Genomic DNA, 20,492 nt, shown 5'->3' with positions numbered 1-20,492 from the left:
CTGTGCAAGTGGTTAAAACCTTTATACACTCGGTATTTTTTTATTGGTGATTTAAAAAAAACTAAAAAGCCATTTATCATTTCGTACCAAGCAACGTGTGATTGTTTGGCGTACGGTCGCCACATACATATAATTTAAATTATTTTGTATGTTGTCTAGACAACCAAAAAAGAGTTATATTTGAAAAAATATCAAGCTGTGAAACAAAGCTAATCAGTTACAAATATAGGATCTAAAAATTACTACACATGTTATTAATATGATATTTAAGCCATATTATTCTATAATAAAATAGAAGACTTACTACAAAATCGATTTACCATTGATGTAATATTTAGATAAGATAAGATGCAGTCTCAATACTCGACAAGATATAAACCAAATATCTTAATTAAATTATTAAATGGTATTTTTGTTTTATAATCACATAACCAAAGTAATTAATTAAATTTTGCAGCAGTACTAACGAATAATCGGGTATGCGGTTAAATTGGAAATCGGTTCAATTTCACACTAGCGGTCGGAATGGGTTTAAACTTTTAACCCCAGAGCGCTAATCAACAGCTCTCGGGCCATTCACCCACTCGCCGGAAAATGCTATTTGTCACCTATATCAATTTTAGATGAATTTCTACTTTAAATGGTTAACACGCAAATATTAAAATAATTTTCTATATATGACCAAAAAAGTATTTTGCAAGAGCTTAAATCAAATGACCGTTGTATCATTTTTTCATGTTGCTCACTAAATTAGCAGAATCACAGTTTTGTAAACACAAAAGTTAAAGCTACATAGTTTTTGATTCTTTGATCTATTTTCTGTATTTTAAATGTATTTAATTTTAAATTATTAACATTTGATTTAAGAAGATTTTTAGAATTATTTCTGCATCGCGTCTTTTCTTTATTTTAAAGTCCCTCACCCCTCGATTTATTTTTCATGAATCTTATAAGAATTATTTTGAATATTTTGTTATGTGGATCAAGGGTCAGCTGGAGCCTAAGTTGGCGTTGGCTTAGGCATCGTTGTGCCAAAAGTCCGTAGAGCTTTTATCGTGAAACGATTCCTTTTAACGCGATAGGATTAATATTTTAAATATTTTACTAAATAACGGTTTTAAAATATCGCAATACGTTATCTGAATTGTAAGGTCCATATCAGATGAATTAGCGGTTGTGTAAATGCTAGAGAAAACCGTTAAATACGTTTGTAATATAATAAATGTAAATTTCTGGTAGATGTTTAATATATGTGTTATCTAATCTGTCGATTCCAGAGTTTTTAATTATTTTTAAAATTTCCCAATACGCTTTTTTTATGTTTGTATGTGTATATCATACATAAAAACTGTGTTAATTTATTAACGCGCTTTGAGAGTAGTTGAGTAAACAGATTTATTTACTTTTTTTACAAATTGCGCTTCGGATGATTCAATTTTAAACGTCAAATGCAAAATATTTAATTCAATGAATATTTTTACTGCTGCTAAATAAAATAATATATTACGATTCGTAATACATTTATATTTGTGATTAAGATTATGTTGAATGATACATGACTATGTTCATAGAACTACTTGTCATTTGGAATGAAAATATTAATCGACGATCGATCAAATTAATGTATTATTATTATTTTTGTAGCTGAATTTAAAAAAAATTGTATAGCATACTTGAATTGCCAAAGCCTAATTAAGTATATTCAGCTACAAGTTTGACTACAAATTCTCATTAAATGAAATGCTAAAAAACATTTTTTTTAAATAACTCCTTTATGCTTGTACTACACTCTCTGGAATTTTTCCGAACCGAAGTTCAACTGAAGTCGGCCGAGGTCGTCGACTTCTGAGTAGCGGCACACTGCCTCAAATTGAATGACGTCCGCACGGCGGTTGCTGTCACGTACAGCTGGCATATTTGTACGCGATCTAAAAATGTGCCAAATAATCTCAATTTTCAAATTGTCATATTATTAAAATTACGCTAAACTTTGTGTGGGCACTCACCAATACAATATCAGTGTAAACTTTTCGGTCGTAAATATTCAATTTACGCAAAATCTTTGTCGGCTTTTGCAAAATGCCATAAGGCATAAAAATGATACTTCAGGAATACTAACACCACATCTGTGACTATCTTAGAATTTGTCGCCATCGATTCTAAATAAAAATTCGTTATGGTGTTACATTTATATAAACCGATCTAGGAAAATACGATTTTTTTTAACAAAATCAAGTACCACTAATTATTTATTTTTTTATGAAAAGAAATATAATAACGATAGTTGTTAGTAAGAGTATGTTGAAGTCCCCGATAAGCATGTGGTAATATAACTTGACCACGTGACAACGATGCAGCGCTCGTCATGCGTGTTAACCATAGGACGCCTACGCGCATACTGGAATTGAACCGAGTTACTCGTTCTTTCTCAGTTTGCGAAACACCAAATCATTATCTCTCTCACTCTCGTCACTTAACACGCGAGAAAGCGAAAGGGGAAGTATCTCACCGCACGCGCTCGAAGGAGCAGTCCTTTTGCCGACAATGTTCGGAAGCGCTCAAAGCTGTCCAAGTCAACTGAATTACCCTCACTTTACCTCCCGCTCTCGGTAACCTCGGACAACTTTCGAGAGATTTTAGAGCGGGCAGGACCGAACTCGACCGAAGTAACCCACTATATTCTCCGTCCTTGGGCAACCTTGGCCAACTTCCAGAGAGTGTAGTGCAGGCATTAGTATAGAAGTAAAATATTTTAAAACTATTTTTTTTATGTATTGTTACAACTTGTATTTTGTGTAATTTTTTGATTCCAGGGACTTTAAAAATATTATAAAATTTCATCCGAATTAAATCGTAAAATAACGCGGATGTTTTTATTGTGTTTATTGACCTAGTTACATTTTTTATTGGTATTGAAATGTTTAGTGAGTTCATAAAATGTGGGAAAAGCGCTTGCTATAACATATCTAGATTTTAGCTTTGGAATTCAGGTGTAAATACTAGTTTTAGCCATTTTTTATAATTAATTATCTGGTGATTCAACCTAGATACATTTCTTATGGATATATTGTGCCTTATCATTAGTTTTATTATTTAAATATTTTTTTCTGCGCATGCAATATATCCATAATGCATATAAATGTAAAAAGTAATATAATAATTCAAAGAACCTAGCACTAGTGCTAGTTAAGGTTATAAATAATGTAGTTAAATTTATTTAATATTTTTAAAAGCGTCTTAGATCTAGACAGATTTTTATTTAAGAAAATAGAGTGATACAAGTATTTTTAAAAAGCTGACATATATCATATAATATAAATAATTAGCAATAGCGTCAAATTCGTATCAAATTAACACCTTCGAACCACGTCTGTGTCAATTAGCCAACTTTCAATTCCGCTAACTCTTTTTTGCAGTTTTCGTTTAGTTCTAGCCGTCGGGAAATATGCGGAAAGTTTTTCGGCGAATGTTTCGAAACGCCGAACGAATTTAAACAACATTCGAAACAATGAAAGCGAAGGAGCTTTTTAGAGCTTTTTTCCAACCAGCCAACGGCTGAAAACTTTTCAGACCGGCCACTCGTGTACGCGACGGAAGCCCTTCGAGCTTTATGGTGTTTTTCAAACGTCACTCTCTTTCGCGTGCATCCGAATAACTAACGTTAAAACTATATGATATTTTAAGTTTTTTAAGATGGAGGTGTGAGATAAATGATATCACCTGTAACTAAATAAAATAAAATCTCATATTTATTTAAATAAATATTTTCACCTAAGCATTATGTTTTTGAATACTTTTATTCTCTTAAATATATTTTTTGAAATAGATTGTTGTCAATCCTATAAAAACTATATATTTATATTCTTCAATTATTAATGTGTTTTTGGTACACAAATAAAATTCATGAATATGTAATTTTTAACCACTGTGAGTTCATATTAGAAGCATCTAAATTTACTCATTTCCATATACGTATGTAAAATGTTGTTAATATCATATGTTATAAAACTTATATGACTATCCTTAAGTTTGCCAACTTTTCTGCTGTTCAACGTTTTTTGGCAGCAAAAAATATACAGTACATAAACTAAAACGAAGGACCTTACGCGTCATCCATCTCCAATACATAAAACACCCGATCGTAAATCAAACCGGTGTGACGTTTTATTAAAACCCAGTCGAAATGACAAATCCTTTTTAACATAAAAATATATCTGTGATATATCGCATGTTGTTAGGGAATTCCGCGTAATTAACGACGGATTATTCCATCGGTCATTTGGCATTTGGGTTGGGTTGCCAGGTCGATTTTCGGGAAAGCCGGGAAATTCCGGCGTCGGAATCTTTAGGGGCATGTCTCTGGCAACGTCAGGGAATTCCGTTCGAGGGCATACATATTCCGTGTGTGGGTGTGTATGTATTTTTTCATTGGAAACACCAGAACACAGAATAGCTCTTTGACTCTTCTGGGCGGCTTTTAAATATTAACACGGACCATCCGGCGGATGGGTCCACTTGGAATAGAACGTATAAAATAAATGTGAATATAAAATAATAATAATAATAAAATGTGTGTTACAAAGTTTTACCATAAGAGCTAACTAAACTCGTTTTTATTAAAAAATACGTAAATACGATGCGATTTTTTTTAATTAAATTTAATCTATTTGGTAAATAAGCAATTGCAATAAATAATAGTTTCTTGTTTTACTTTAATTTTAGAAACTAGGCAATTGGGAAAGGATAAATAAAAATAACACATGATAATTATAGCACTGAAGGCTTCTAACAATTTGTTATAAATATTATTCCGCTATCTCTAGAAAAATTTTTTTAATTTTAATTAATTGTTCAGGTAGCATGAATCTTTGAGCCTTTGATGCAACAATTTACCATAGTCAACTAAGCACACGCGTTTGACATCTCATAAACTAGGCATCAATCAACAAACACTCGACTTGATTATATATACACGGTCGTTAATTGTTAATTAAGTTCGAACGTATCAATCCACGGCCACCATTGTATCTTCGCCAAATTCGATTAACCTGTTACGTAGCCGACGCATTGTGACATTCAGCAAACAATCGGCGGGGTGCCCGGCACTTAATCGGTTCGATCGGGGCGCGCCCCGAAAGTTTCCGGACAACTGAAACTCAATTTTGGTACAATGCGGAATTATATTATTATTATTATCAATATTCGTAAAACGCAAATGCGCGCGAAGTGGCAAAATTGGATTTTGAATATTTCATTTTATTACGCGCTCAAGTTATCCGCGTTACGTGTTTAACTTTTGCGCTACGTGTACGTGTACGTACGCCGTTAAAATTTATATCATATGTAGATATTTAGGTGGTGTATGTTGGAATACTAGAATAATTTATTTTCATACGCGAAGACAACCTGTATGTAAAGTTTAAGCATTGACAATCAAAAATATAGGGTAACCGCAAAACAATTGACGATTTTTGCAATTACCTTTACAACTCCTTTTTTTATTAAATACAGATAATGACTATTTTTAAATTTATTTAAATAAAAAAATAAATATCACATTTCTTACTAAAATTTTAGGAAGAATAAAATCTTTAATAATTTGACTGTGGAAAAATACTTAATAAAATATATTTGCTATTAGATGTATGCTTAAGTACATGTTACGTTTATTTACTTAGTTGTAATAATAAAATTAATTAAGATGTAGGTCATGAACGCGCGATTTACATTTGATACTATTACCCAGTTAACGTTGAGGAGGATTTTTTATCTTTTTAATTACTAATTGCCTTTTACGTCTTTATGCGATTTTCTACAATTAGAATTTTTTTACCCTAGTTTCAAACACAATAGCTCATCTATGATATTTATTTGTGATAAATCTTTATGTTTTAATAAGTTCATATAATACGCGATAATCACAAAAAAATACGAACACAATATATCTGTGTAGAGTACGCTCGGGATAAGGATGCCGGTTGTTATTGTGTGCGTGTACATGTATATGCGAGGGAGAAGCTATGTAGCGTGTACTTCGTTGTCTCGCTTTCTCTTTTAAGGACAGTCGCTGATTCGTCAACGCTGTATTCGTCATTAAAGTGCAGTGTGGCACAGAAGTTCGATCTTCTCTAGTGATTTATTTTAAGTAATTTTGTGTTGATATTGGTTTAGCCCAGATATGCCCACTGTCTAATGGGTAAGTCACTAAACTCGTGATATTGTTTTTTATTTATAAATGAAATTTTAAGAGAACAAAATTTCTTGGGCATATCTGGGTTAATTGATATCAAGGCTTCAAATATACACTGTAAGTTATTCGTTCTCTTACCCGTGGATTAAAATATTTTAATTAGTTTTCCATTAATCCGTACGTTGTTAGTTTTTTTACACTATTCTCTGCAAGGCTTAAAAAAGTTATTATTCTTATCGTTGCGCCAATGATAATTTTTTAATTTATTTAATGGATTCTAATGATTTAATAGAGCCGTCGAGCCATTAAACAATCTGCGAATAATTTCTTTCCCCATTTTATATCTTTTTGCTTTTGAAGAATAGCTAAAGACTTCATTATTTTTTTGACTAGTGAAAGATTTTGAATTTTGCAAATATTTAATTAATAACATCAATGTCTGGTTTCTTCGATTATATAATATATTTTTAATAGTCCGTTGAAATTTCCAACTTAGCTCAGATGTATGTATGTTAAATAAAAAAATTAAATATTCTGAGCGAAATTGTTTTGAGCCACACAGTTCACGCACACAATAACAAACCGGAATCCTTATCCCGAGCGTACTCTACGTGCATAAATATAAAACACAGTAATATTTTAATTAAAAAAATGCCTACTAAATAATTGATTTAATTCATAACAGGTTAACATCTTAAAATGTAAACTTGCACTCATAAAAGCTATGACATATTTGTATTTAAATAAAATTATTTTACTATCCAATTCAAAGTATATCACTACAACTAATCCGACTCCCAATAAAACTTCTTGAATGAGAAATCATATTTTATTTATATTTGTAATATTGCACCATTAAGGTTATTTATCTGCAAGAATTAGGGCTTATTACTTTTGATATAGCATTTTATATTGTAGTCATTGTCGAACGTTTTGCGATTGTCCTTAAGAGTTTTTCTCGTTTTTCCGGCTTTACTGGCTGATGTCATCCGGTAACGAATGTTCGCTTTTAAAAGATCGTTAAACGTAAAATATGTCTTTGCCGTTAGCAGATGCGTACGCACACACATACACACATACAGGGTACGTCGAAAGTTGCGACGATATATCAACTTTCGCATATATCTCTTTTCGTGTCGCTATAATCCGGCGAATATATTCGGTTTTTCCCGTAAACTTAAATTGCTTCGCGTCATGTTTTTGATCTTGTTTTATTACGCGAATGTTTTATTTCTTGTATTAAATTCACATTTAAGAAAAAATAAGTTTTACAATAATAAATTAAATATACATATAACTTTATTTGATATAATCATAAAAAAATGTTGTGTATATTCAGACAAGTACTTTTGGGTAAGCATGTAAAAAATACCTCGGTTCAAATCCCAAGTAAGCTTTAGTGCTTTACAATTTTTATCCTATTTGAGAAATCGAAATTACTAATTATCATTTAATAATAATTTTGAATAAGCATTAAATCGTGATGATTAATAAAAATTAGGTTAGATCGTACATATTTAGTATTGAAAATTCTCAAGCAGATATGTAATGACATGGGTGCAGTCCATCATCTGTTTTTTTTCCCCAGAAATGTTTAATGAAACTGTAACTGAGCAAGATAAGCTAAAATTATTATTAAAGTTAAGGGTAAGATGTAATACCTAAATGATAAAAATGCGCTTATGTAAAGAAGTAACACAATATATAATTCACAGATTGCTTTAAAGCTTTCATGATCAAGAAAAATTAAAAATCAAAATGTTATCAATTTTATCTGTTGATAGTAAAGAACAGGTGTTTTCAGAATTTGCAAAAAATGTAAATTTAGAGAATTTCTAACTATTGAAATATAAAGCCACTATTTTCCTGAACTTGTAAATTGGGTTTATCTGGTAATATAACAAAAAATATTTTAAAAAAATGCTGATGATTTTAGAGCCAAAAATTTATTCGAGAGCAAAAAATATGCTCGAATATAGATCACTAAAAGATGTTTTGGTGTTTAAGATTGTCTTTTTAACTTTGCTGCAATTTAAAATGCAGTATAATAGATTAAACGAAAGTATTCCTTTGCATATTCAAGTACTGACAAAGAAAAAACGTTGATTGAAATCTCCTTTGAATAAAATAAACTAGTTTTCTCTGAAATTTAATTGAGTTTTATGTTAATTAAAGTATGCGTCAGTATCTGTTAAACCATTTTTTTAATTTTTATTTTTTAGTAAAAATAATTTTAATAAGACTGTACTAATATATTATTTGGAATCAACCTTTCGAGCTAGAATTAGACTATCTATGGAAGTCATATTAATTATATTAATATCGAAACAACGAAAATCTAAATTTATAGTGGTTCATCTTGATAGTGTATCTTCTACATCATATCAGAATTCTATTGTAAAAACTGCAGGATTAACGTATTTAAAATTTATTTATATTTTATATTTGATGTTTGTCATAAAACACGATTGCACTCAAGTATATTGTATATGTTATGAATGCATAACGAAAGTGTAACTATAAATATCTAACACAAGTTTGATTATTTCGATATATTATAAATATATATTTAATCTGTGTTTACTGCCTTGTGAAAAGTAAATATACTAATTATAAGTTATACTTGTAAAAAATAGAACAGTAAAATCTGATTCTAGAATTACAAATATTGATTGCTTGTGAGGGAGTTCCAACCACGTGTACAATTAACTAAGAGCTCATGCCTATTTCTATTAAATAAAAAAAATGCAATTTGTCTCGAAAGTAAGGCCTTAACAATTAAAGGAACCAGAAAGAGAGAGCTGGAAATTGCATAAATAACGGTTAATATTTTACGGAACACCTATTATTGACGTTTATCACTTATAATTATCCATAAATACTATAAAGAGTATCTTTTTGTGTTATTTGATGCAGAATAACTATTTTTATTTTATCTCTATGCTAACTATGGCCAAAAGTGGAACTTGTAAGTTCCACTTTTAAGGCGTACTAGGTGCGATCAAAAAGTACGGTGTACAATTTTATTAATAACAAAGTAATAAACTTACATAAAATTTGAATTAGTCTCCTTTAAAATACTCTCCTTGGCTATCGATGCACTTATCTCAACGTTGACTCCATGATTGGAAGTATTTCCGGAAGAGTTCTTCCAAAGGGTCTTTAGTTGCTTCGTCGTGGCTATCTCAATATCAAGAATGGTGACAAAACATTTTATTTTCAGCATTGTTTTGACTTTTTGGAAGAACCAGAAGTTGCATGGTGCGAAATCGGGAAAAAAGGTAGATGTGGATTGACAGTAACCGTTTTTTTTTTGCCAAAAATTCGCGGATCAGAAGCGAATTGTGGCACGGCACGTTGTCGTGATGAAGAAGAAAGCCTTTGACACATTATTCTGGTCTCTTTCTCCATACATCGTTTAGAAAACATTGCAGTACCCTCTTATAATATTTGTTCCCTCTTATTTACAGTGATTCCCCTTGGAATAAACTTTGATAGCACTATGCCTTCACTATAAAAAAAAACAATTAGTAAGACCATGACATTCGACTTTGACTGACGTGCCTTCTTAGAGCGAGGAGAGTCACTCATTTTCCATTGGGAACCCTACCATTTTGTCTCAGGGTTATAGCCATATACCCAACTTTTATCTCCCGTTATAGTTTTGACCATAAAGTCCGGATCTGCATCAAGACAAGACAATCCTTCAACTCCGTTCAAACTGACACACGATTTTCCTTCTGTTCGTCAGTAAAAAGTCTGAGATCAAATTTTGCAATCACTTGCCTAATTTTCAAATAATCGGTTAAAATGCTTTGCATGGATCCATACGAGATGTACAGTTCTTCAGTAAGCTCCTGAATAGTCAATCACCTGTTTGAACGAACCATATTAAAAACTTTTTGCACGTTTTCGTCTGTTTTTATGGTTGAAGGACGTCACGAGCGTTGCTCATCTTCAACCGACTCATTTCTGCTTTTAAATCACTCATACCAATTGTAAACAGTCTTCAGAGTCACTGCATTATCGACATACATTGATTTTAATATTTTATGAGCTTTTTTGGAACTTTTTTGCAACTTAAAACAAAAGCGTTGGTCGAAATCCATGATGCGCAACAGACACGGTATACACAATTTAACTCTTCCGGCTCTGGAAGCCGACTAACAAGTCATAGCTTGTTCAAACTTGACACTGACTATCTCAATGAATCAGGCAATCGGATTTAATTATTCTAATGGAAGTAGTGTTAGCAGGTGCTGCTATAAAAATACATTCACGGTATTTTTTTTATTACACCTCGTATACATATTACGTGGATCCAAGGAGCGATGCAATTGGCCCATTAACATCCTCATCTATGATTCGCCAGATCTATCCCGAATTATTTATATAAAATATGCGATATTTAACCACAGGGAGGCAAACAGAGAAATACACTTTGAGTCATAGCATAAGGCACATAATCATAGTCCAGCATCATCACAACAGATCAAAGCTAACAATATATCAACGACAATCTAGCAAAGCTATTTTAATTTACCACCCAATAAAGGCAGCTACATTTCCATATTTATATTAGTGGTGTGATATATACTTTATTGAATGTAACCAGCTTTTTTTGGCGTCCGTTTTCCCTGCATAGTCACATTTGTTTTAACACAAATTGTATGTGCAACTATCGGCATTACATATGAATTAAATATTATTTTTAAGTACGTAGTTTCATTTCATTATATTTTTAATCTCCTTAAAAATTAATCCACATCGAAAGCTTCTTAAAAGTAAGCAACCCATTGTCTCGTCGGTCGACCCTTTTGGGGGGATTTATTCTTATTCACACTTTTGCTCGTCCTTTGTACGGTAATTAGCGCAATTCGAGGCAATTAACCGTGCTAAAGTTGGAAATCGCTTCGGAGCGATGAGTTTTTTTGACATTAATTGAAGTACGATCCGCTTCCGGTTAGTAAATGCGATTTATAAATCGGTTTTGAAATTTTTAATCCAGAAAATCGGAACGCTGAATTAAACTTTCGTTTGCTGGTGAAAGGTTTTCTTAAACTTTAACCTTTGATAAATGTGAAAAATAAATTACATTAATACAACTACGTTTTTGCAATTTATTTTAGCTTAGTTTAGCTTCATAAATAAATCTATAAGACCATGATGTTTAATTTTAAAGTTTTCATTTGACTCTTCCATAAAATTATACGTCCAAGATTTTGTATGCCTTAACTAAAGTTAAGACTTGATTAATTTTGTATCAACCAGTTGCAGTCTGAGTTTATCGTTAAAGCAATTATAAGTTATAACATATTGAATATTTATTATTTAATTATAGCAACGATAGTGTTCGCTAAATAATAGACGTATATCTACAACGTCGTTGTAAAAATGCACGTTTATGTCCCAATAGTAAAATTTTACGCTTGCAGTCAAACTCACACATCATCATCATCATCAGTACCAATCAGATAAGACCGAAAAATATCGCCCCCGGTCAAATCGATACCAGATCTCACCCTGGCGCCGAGGGACGAAGATTCATCACGACTGTAAAAACAGGCGTGGTTCCGAGTCGGATTAAACTGGTCATTAAAAAGGTATAAATCTGAAACGAAGGGTAGCGCCGAAAGGGAGGGTTAAAAGTACCGATACTTAGGCACCGGTACCACCCATCAACGTTTACGACTGCTTTGCTTAAGACGTAACAAGGACTAAGGGACTTTTAAAAAATGCTTAAGCGCCGAGGAAAAGGATTCGAACTTATAAAGAAATTAGCGGATACCGACTGAGAAAGAGTTTTTTTATTTTTAGGGAGCTTTTTCTTGAACTATATAATGAGGTGGTGGGTGGGTTTCCACTATGAGGAAAAATAGGTTGAATCATAAAAAAATGCCGTCTTCGTCGTGCGTTTTACGACCCTTTAGCTAATTAGTCTATGGCGGGTTCGTCGATTTTTTGCTTTAAAAATCTGACCTACATTTTAGTATAGCTTAAATTGACTATATTAAATATTTTTATTAGATATCATGCTTTAGTCTCTCTTGACATATTAATAATTTCTGACGAAGATCTAAGGGCCGTTTTGATAGTGTATCTTTTCTTTCAATATATTTTGTGTTTTCTTCTTGTTAAAATTTTGAGTTAAATTCAATATGTATTCTATAAAGTATTTCACAAATACCCAAGTAACTTTAATTTTAACTAACATCAGTATTGATATTTACCTAATTTTGTATTTCAAGTATTTCATTTATTTTGGAGTACCTCAGGGATCTAAATTGGGTCCGCTGCTGTTTAGTTTTTAAATATTTGCCAATTTCAACTAGTCATATGAAGAAATATATTTGTATAGTTACGAAGAATTGCAAAATACAATTAGATTTATAAACAGTGTAAATTAATAAGACTATTTATTTTAAAATATATTATCATAAATATTTACTTAAGACAGACTTACATTTTTTATATATTATTTATAATGATTAAAAAAACATCAATACGTATCATTGAAAAATTTCACAGCTGCACAATATTAACTCGAAAATATTTGTGTTTTTTTATAACTTTGACCCTTACAAAATATTTCTAACTTGTTATTTTGCTTTTCGGCTATTAGTTGTTTAAAACAGCCATTTATAAATACCATAAAAATAAGAAGAAGAATTTTGCAAAATAAAAAACGACTACCTGCGTTGTAAAATACATAAAGTCGAAAAAATAATATATTTTTTTAGAATTGCTTGATTTTAGAAGCAGTTCTTATAACGCGTGGATTAAGATTTTGTATTATTTTATTCATACTTATTAAATTGCGGTAAAAAAGCGGTCTTAATGGTCTTAAATTGAACCTTAAGATTAAAAGATTCAATAGTAATCAATTGCCTTTTTTATATGCAGCTGCTCTTTAGAATTCATTTAAAAAATGCAATACGTTGGGCGAAGAAATTTATTTTCAATTTATTATGACCGAATTTAGCAATAAGTATTTACAGATTACTTTTATATATTGATCTTAATCTGACATTATTCATTGATCTTTGTAAGTGGGCTTTTAAATACGTTGATTCACATTGTTGTATAATGGAACAGTGGTATAAGTCAGTGAATGATGATCTAGGTTTATTTGAACCTTTGTTTTTTATCTATCGTGTCTAAGCGTCAAAGAGATTATAATTAGTGATATTTGTTTAATTAAAATTATAATCGATTATCACATATAAGGTGTTTAAAGCTCATCATGATCGATAAACGCTTTTGTACACCTTCGTCGTGTGACGATGGGGTATATTCATATTACCTATAACACTTATTGAAATATAATGTTACTAAAAGCTCGCTGTAATTGTATTAATTACATTTATTAATTATATATAAGTCAAACTCTGAAAAATATAGTTGCTCGTCAGGTTTTCTTTGTTGTACTTTCCTGTATCAACATTAACCTGTCAGATTCATCCCTTATGTAATTACGCTCTAGTGACAGTCTAAGGCCATCGACAGATTACTTTTCGAACGGGCCTTAGTTACGACAACTGCGAAATTACAACCGAAACGAAAAACCACAAACAGGCATGTCCGTGACAAATCGCTCAGAAAATCCGCGGGCCGATTTGCATAAAGTTTTTCTGGGAACGGGTAAAAGTGGGCGGAAAACGGCTTGCGGCTCCCATCTTATCTTGATTGAGATCCAAAAAGGTAATTTGCTCCGTGGGCAAATGACGGAAACGATAGGAGTTACTACAACATTCAGCCGAATTTTGGCAAAAAACGAACGGATAGTAGTAAAAGTTTAAAATGAATTTGATACCGAGAGACGTAAGGATTTTTTTGTCTTGCCGCAAAAAGCGATAGAATTTTATGGTATCAGATTTGCATGTATTTAATGTTTCGGCAAAGTTTTTGGGAAATGACAAAATTATAATCTTGCGATACAAGCTATTTACTAACTGCTTAAAATATCTACTCAAAATCTAAGCGAAGTAGGATAGAATGGCAAAACTTTTACAGTATCGACTTTTTAGTTTGTTATATTTTGTCTCCGATCGATGATGAATAATTTTTTTAATAAATTAAATCAAAATGATTGCCATGTTTTTAAAATACTTTTAATAATAACTCTAATTGAAAAATGTTTTTTTGGAAAGACGCAAAAAATAGTTTTAAAAATGGTCATTATCAAACATCGTCAAATAATTTTAAATGATTTAAAAAAAAACTTAGAGAGTAACTGAAATTAAGCAACAGAAATCAAATAATACAGATTTAAAATTTTATTTCATCGTTTAAATTGTTCCAAATATTTTTAATGTAGGCAACACAAGCTATCTAAAAACACTGCCACATTAGACCATATTTATGGTTCCAATCTTAGCCCAATAATGTTACTCATCTTTAATATTAATAAAGTTATTCGTATTTCTAAAATCCCACTTTTCGCTAATGATCTTAAAATGTTTCCTAAAATAGATTCCACTAGAAATTGTAAAATACTTTAATTTGATGTTAAAAATTCAGGTGCGTGGTCATTTGCTAAAAAAATACCATTTAGCATAAAAAATTCATTTCATGACATATTCTAAAGCAGTGGTCTTCAACCTGGTGGTCCGCGGACTGGCACCGGTCCGCAAAAAATATTGTCTTATCAGAGACCGAATGTTATGCCGGCACTACACGCTCTGGAAGCTGGCTAAGGTTGGCCACGGACGGAGAATATAGTGGGTTACTTCGGTCGAGTTCGGTTTACCCGCTCTAAAATCTCCGGGAAGTTGTCCGAGGTTACCTAGAACGGGAGGTAAAGTGGGGGTAATTCAGTCGACTTGGCCAGCTTCGAGCGCTTCCGAACATTGTCGGCAAAAGGACCGAAGTCGGAGCTGCTCTTTCGAGCGCGAGTGGGGAGATACTTCCCCTTTCGCTCTCTCGCGTGTTAAGTGACGAGAGTGAGAGAGATAATGATATGGTGTTTCGCAAACTGAGATAGAACGAGTAACTCGGTTCAATTTCAGTATGCGCGTAGGCGTCCTATGATCAACACGCATGTCACGTGGTCAAGTTATAATACCACATGCTTATCGGGGACTTCAACAGACTCTTACTGACATCTTTAAATATTTTAAGGCACCTAAAGGAATTAATTATATTTTTGATAGTATATTCTTCTAACAGATATCGTTAATATATTTTTTTCATATAAAATTAAATAATTAAAAAATAATTATTGGTACTTGATTTTGTTAAAAAAAATCGTTTCTAATATCCTTATGTATTTTCCTAGATCGGTTTATATAAATGTCACACCATAATAAATTCTTATTTAGAATCGATGGCGACAAATTCTAAGATAGTCACAGATGTGATGTTCGTATTCTGAAGTATCATTTTTATGCCTTATGGCATTTTGCAAAAGCAGACAAAAATTTTGCGTGAATTGAATATTTGCAACCGAAAAGTTTTCACTGATATTGTATTGGTGAGTGCCCACACAAACTTTAGCGTAATTTTAATTATATGACAATTTAAAAATTGCGATTATTTGGCAAATTTTTCGATCGCGTGCAAATATGCCAGCTAGACGTGACAGAAGCCGCCGTCCGGACGGCATATAAAATTTGCGACAGTGTGGTCGCTTACTCGAAGTCGTAGATCTCGGCTGACTTCAGTTGTAGCTTCGGTTCGGACAACTTCCAGAGAGTGTAATGCAGGCATTAGAATTGCGCCAGCTCGCCTGTCGACAACGTTTATTTTATCGCGCTCGTGTCTTTACAAGCTTTATTTTTAATATTTTGTTGTCTTATTTCGGTAAACAACTGATTTATTTTGTTAAAATTATGACCCCTACAATATGGATAAAAAAGACAACTAGCAAAACCTTTTAAACTACTTAATAAATAAAAGTCTATCTAACATTGGTTTTTACTTTGGGTTGACGCTGGTCCGCGAAATATTATTTCCATTTTCGCCGGGCCGCGGATGTAAAAAGGTTGAAGAGCACTGTTCTACAGCAAAAACACGACTTTCATTTAATTATAAAACTGATAACAATGTGTTACATCTCACAAAAGAAGTAATCGATTTGGTTGGCCTATTTTAAAGGACTACAAATTACATCACCATATTGAAAACATATGTAATAAAGCCTTAAATTTGGGATTTGTCTTGCGATACGTCCACCAGTTGATAAAGTAGAAGGCACTGTGTGCCTTTTATAATCACCTAGAGCGCAATATCCTTAAGCATGTTTTTTTAGTCTGGTTACCAAAAAGTGCAACTTAATCACTTTTAATATAAAAGTTCAAAAGAGTTCTGTATAGTGGTGTCTTATAATCCCTCGCTCATTGTATGTCACAGTCTCACAGTGTTATACGAGCTCTTCATTGTTTAATGGTTAATGTCAATAACAATTTAATTGACAAGAGTCTTTTTAGCATACTTTTTTTATCAGTCTCTCAAATGCCGGTATTGAATCAAAAACGGTAAATCAAATGAGTCGCTGTCGAGCAGTTAACCAATTACCTTAATTTCTGATTCATCGAATTTCTCAATAAAAGCTGTACGTCGAAAAAGGTAATTGATTACAATTATTGAACGGATTAATGTTTAAAACCGAAGCTGTGTCAGTTAATTGTTAATTGTGAGGATACTAGTCGCACTATTTTGAAATTACCATAATTAAATTATTTTTTATTGAAACTGAAATTTTAAAACGTTATTAAATAAATAAAAAAATAAAAGTTATTGGACAAAACTAGGCAATTTAACATGCAATCTTTTTTTAAAACTCAAGTAAAAACAACTTGCTAAAATATTTTGATCAGATTAAGCACTTGTAAAGAGTTACACGCCATTTTAAAGAGTGCAAAACACAAAATAGCTGTATCGTCAATGACGACTTATCAATTTTGGGATATTGTTCGTATACAAGAGTCCAAAGAGTCAAAGCAAACTCTAGGTGGAATTTTACGCGGTATTGAGTGTTCATTATTTAGCAAAACAACCTAGCTTTTTCTGTTTATGCATGAGCATATTAATTGCTGCAGATAGTCAGTGGTTTTATATTTACATAATTTGTAAGTCAAAACGTCATGCCATAATGTTTAAAAAAAAATTTTTACAATTAAAATTAAAGGACCTGTATTTTGTATATAAAACTAACACAGATATGATTAGTCAAACTATCAAGTTTGTGTGTTGTTAAGTGATTTTCTCAAAAGCTAAACTGTTTGTTTTTAATTGCTTTTAGAGATTATTTTAAGCGCAACTATTATATTTTTCAGATACATAACTAAATGAAGGTATTTAAGTTATGGATCGATAGCTAATCAAAATTATAGAATATTCTTTAAATTTTTGGAAGTTTTAAAAAAATATGTAATCATTAAAGATGTTCGTTTAGTAATATTTGAAAACTGCAGGGAAATGTTTGAGCAATGTGTTATCTAAATAGTAAATTAAGGGGTTTTTTTATTTAATAATTCTTTAATGACACTTTATATTTGTTTTTAGAAAACGCGAATTTAATAGTTATACGCCGCTAATGCTTTAATTTTTCTTATCGATCTATTTTTAGAATGTTTATTTTTTTTAGTGATTTTGAAAAAGCGTTAGCTAGCATTTCTGCCCTTGCCTGATCTGAGTTAGCAATGGTAACTGTATTAATTATTATACATTCTAGTGTTAACTGCAAAAATATATATTGAGAAATAATTTTGCCTTTTATATAGCCAAAATTTCCATTTCTATAGCTCACGCGATAGAAAAATTAAAATAAAATAATATGAATCGTGATCGTATTGCTAAATGCCACATTATTGTATATACTATATATAAATATAATGTATTATCAGGCAAGTATCTCACCCTCCGCATTTTATTTCAATACATAGCATCCCTCGCAGGAAATCGCAGACTTGGATAGGGGTGGGCTGACTACGGCTGAGTTTTACGACTTTTATCGGCGGAATTATCGTTTTTATTAAATGTCATCAGCTCGCAAGACTCGTCCCGAACGATCATCCAAAGAGTATCCACTTACGGTGAGCTTTATCGCCCCGTGCTAAATTTTCATTGCGAATTAAACGTAACGTTTCAATCGGTGCTTTCGCATAAATATATTCTTACGCTCTCGACAAAATGATGGCGAATCAAAAAAAAATAGATACAAATTATAAAGCTTTCGATGACTTGATCTTACGTTTCGGGACGCATCTTAGCTATAAATTTATTTAGTTTAAGTTTAAAGTGCTCAAACCCCTATCTTATCGATATCTTTTTCATACCAAATTTTAGTGCAAAATTGCAACAACTGAGCTATGACATATGCCTGTAGCTATAACAAGCTCACACACGTTGACTCGTCTATTACTCAAGACTATATCGTGTATTTTGTCGATCGTTTCTGGCGTAGTCACCACAAGTTGACCTCCCAAACGATGTCTATTACTTGTTGATGTACGGCTACGATTAAACATATTCACCTAATTGTGAACAGTTTCAAATGCTAGTGCAGATGTGCCACGACCTTCATTTAACCCGGCTTTGATTTCTTTGTGTTTTTATTTTTTTTCATTGTTCAAAATAACAAAAGTTGTTTGCTTCAATCGATTTTAAAAATGAAAAAATGCCATGAAATTGGCTGACAATATATGGTACTTTTGAGAAACAAATTTGTTTTAATTCTACTAGTGGAATTTCCTAGATTTTTTAAGAACATATTGACCTACCCTCGTATATCAATTAACATACTTATCATTATTTATTTACATGCGTTGTTTAAATGGTACAGTGAATGTATATTTTTACTAGTCAAGTTCAAATTCATTTTCAAGTTTTTAATACTATAAATAATTTAAATATATGGGCCTTATGATTATGGAATTTATAAATTATGGGTTTTTTAATCTTAAACTATTCTTTTAAATTTTGATAACGGCTTACAAAATGATGATACATAATTTATCATGAGTTGTTTTCTTACATAATATAATCAGCATTTTCTTTTTTTTAATTGATATAAAAATAAAATCAGCCGAGCTTATAAAATAATCATACCTAAGGTTAGTTACGGTTAGCATTAAAATTCTTGCTTACTGTTGATTTGATAGAAGAAATGAAAGTATAAACTTTCCCTTAAACCAAGCATATAATCGATAATTAGTTTAATTATTTTTTATAGTGATTTACTATGATTTTATTTTCACCCCTTCCTCATCCTTCGTCGATCCTGACAACAATCAAGTTGCCTACCACTGATATGTATTACCTTGTAGGTAAAAACCTAGTCAGTTAAACCAATCTTCTTTGATTAGACGATACAATACCGCCTTCTCGTAATTGCTACCCAAAAAAGAAACGCCTATACCCACAATAAACACTAATTCAATTGCCTTTTTCTTCATTTCCAGGTGACATTACTACTACCGAGATAGATTCGGAGTCTGGCCACGTCGTGTCCAACGCCATCAAATTGGTGCTAACCAGAGCGGAACTATCTGCGCAGCTTCAGTGCGAAATAATCTCGGACGCGCTCGACGAATCCATCAAAATACAAATGGACGTCGACATTAACGGTGAGTTTGGAATCCAAGGATCTAAATGCCTTTACTTATTATTCACTTTATATTAATATTGCCATTTATTAAAATAAAAAAAATCGTTTGCTTATTGTTGATTGAGGATGATTATAAATTAAATGTGTAACGAAATTCCATTTACAAAAAAAGTAAAATTGGAATTTTATACAATCATCATTTAAAACATTTTTTTATGTTTATGAGTGAACAGTATTATGCGCAGATACAGCTGCATTTTAATGCAATTTTTAAATTTGAACTGTGTATTTTTTTGTCGAATATGACGTTATCTTTTAGCGAAAGCAGTGTTCTTTGGCGTATCTATTGTACTTCTCAGATCCAGGCTACGTAATAGATGCCAAGTTACAACATTTTTGTATGAACTTAAGCCTTATTCTATTTGCCAATTATATTTGATCGCTTCTTTTAGCATACTTAATAGTACTTGCTAAATTCGATTTGATTTAGTTACAATACGCGATAGTAGGTTCATAATACCGTTTTATTTTCATTAGACATTCAATTTGACTTTCTTTGGAATTAGTTTTCTCTCAAATATATGTTAGAACCGAACAATATTCTTCAAATTGTAATCTTATATACTCTGGTAACATATTATTTTTTTAACAAATATATTATTTCTTAAATGACAACGAGCTATATATGTTTATTTAAAACTGCTCTCATTGTCGTAATTTGAATTTCTTGCAGCATTGTCTTATCTAATTCAT

At 31.6% G+C, this 20,492-nt stretch overlaps 1 protein-coding gene across 17 annotated transcripts in view; it reads left to right on the top strand.

Annotated features, from left to right (window-relative positions):
• LOC148235462 (hemicentin-1-like) overlaps positions 1-20,492 on the top strand; it is a 556,592-nt gene that overhangs the window by 487,701 nt on the left and 48,399 nt on the right. For all 17 annotated transcript variants that reach the window (XM_088185616.1, XM_088185607.1, XM_088185613.1 and 14 more), the window contains one exon: positions 19,594-19,758. In XM_088185616.1, coding sequence (XP_088041742.1) covers positions 19,594-19,758 — 165 coding nt within the window. The remainder of the gene's footprint in view (positions 1-19,593; positions 19,759-20,492) is intronic.

This window comes from Plectrocnemia conspersa, unplaced genomic scaffold (genome assembly GCF_051122295.1).
Source record: "Plectrocnemia conspersa isolate PC_06_02 unplaced genomic scaffold, ASM5112229v1 ptg000005l, whole genome shotgun sequence".
NCBI lineage: Eukaryota > Metazoa > Arthropoda > Insecta > Trichoptera > Polycentropodidae > Plectrocnemia > Plectrocnemia conspersa.
This window is presented reverse-complemented; position numbering and strand designations above follow the sequence as displayed.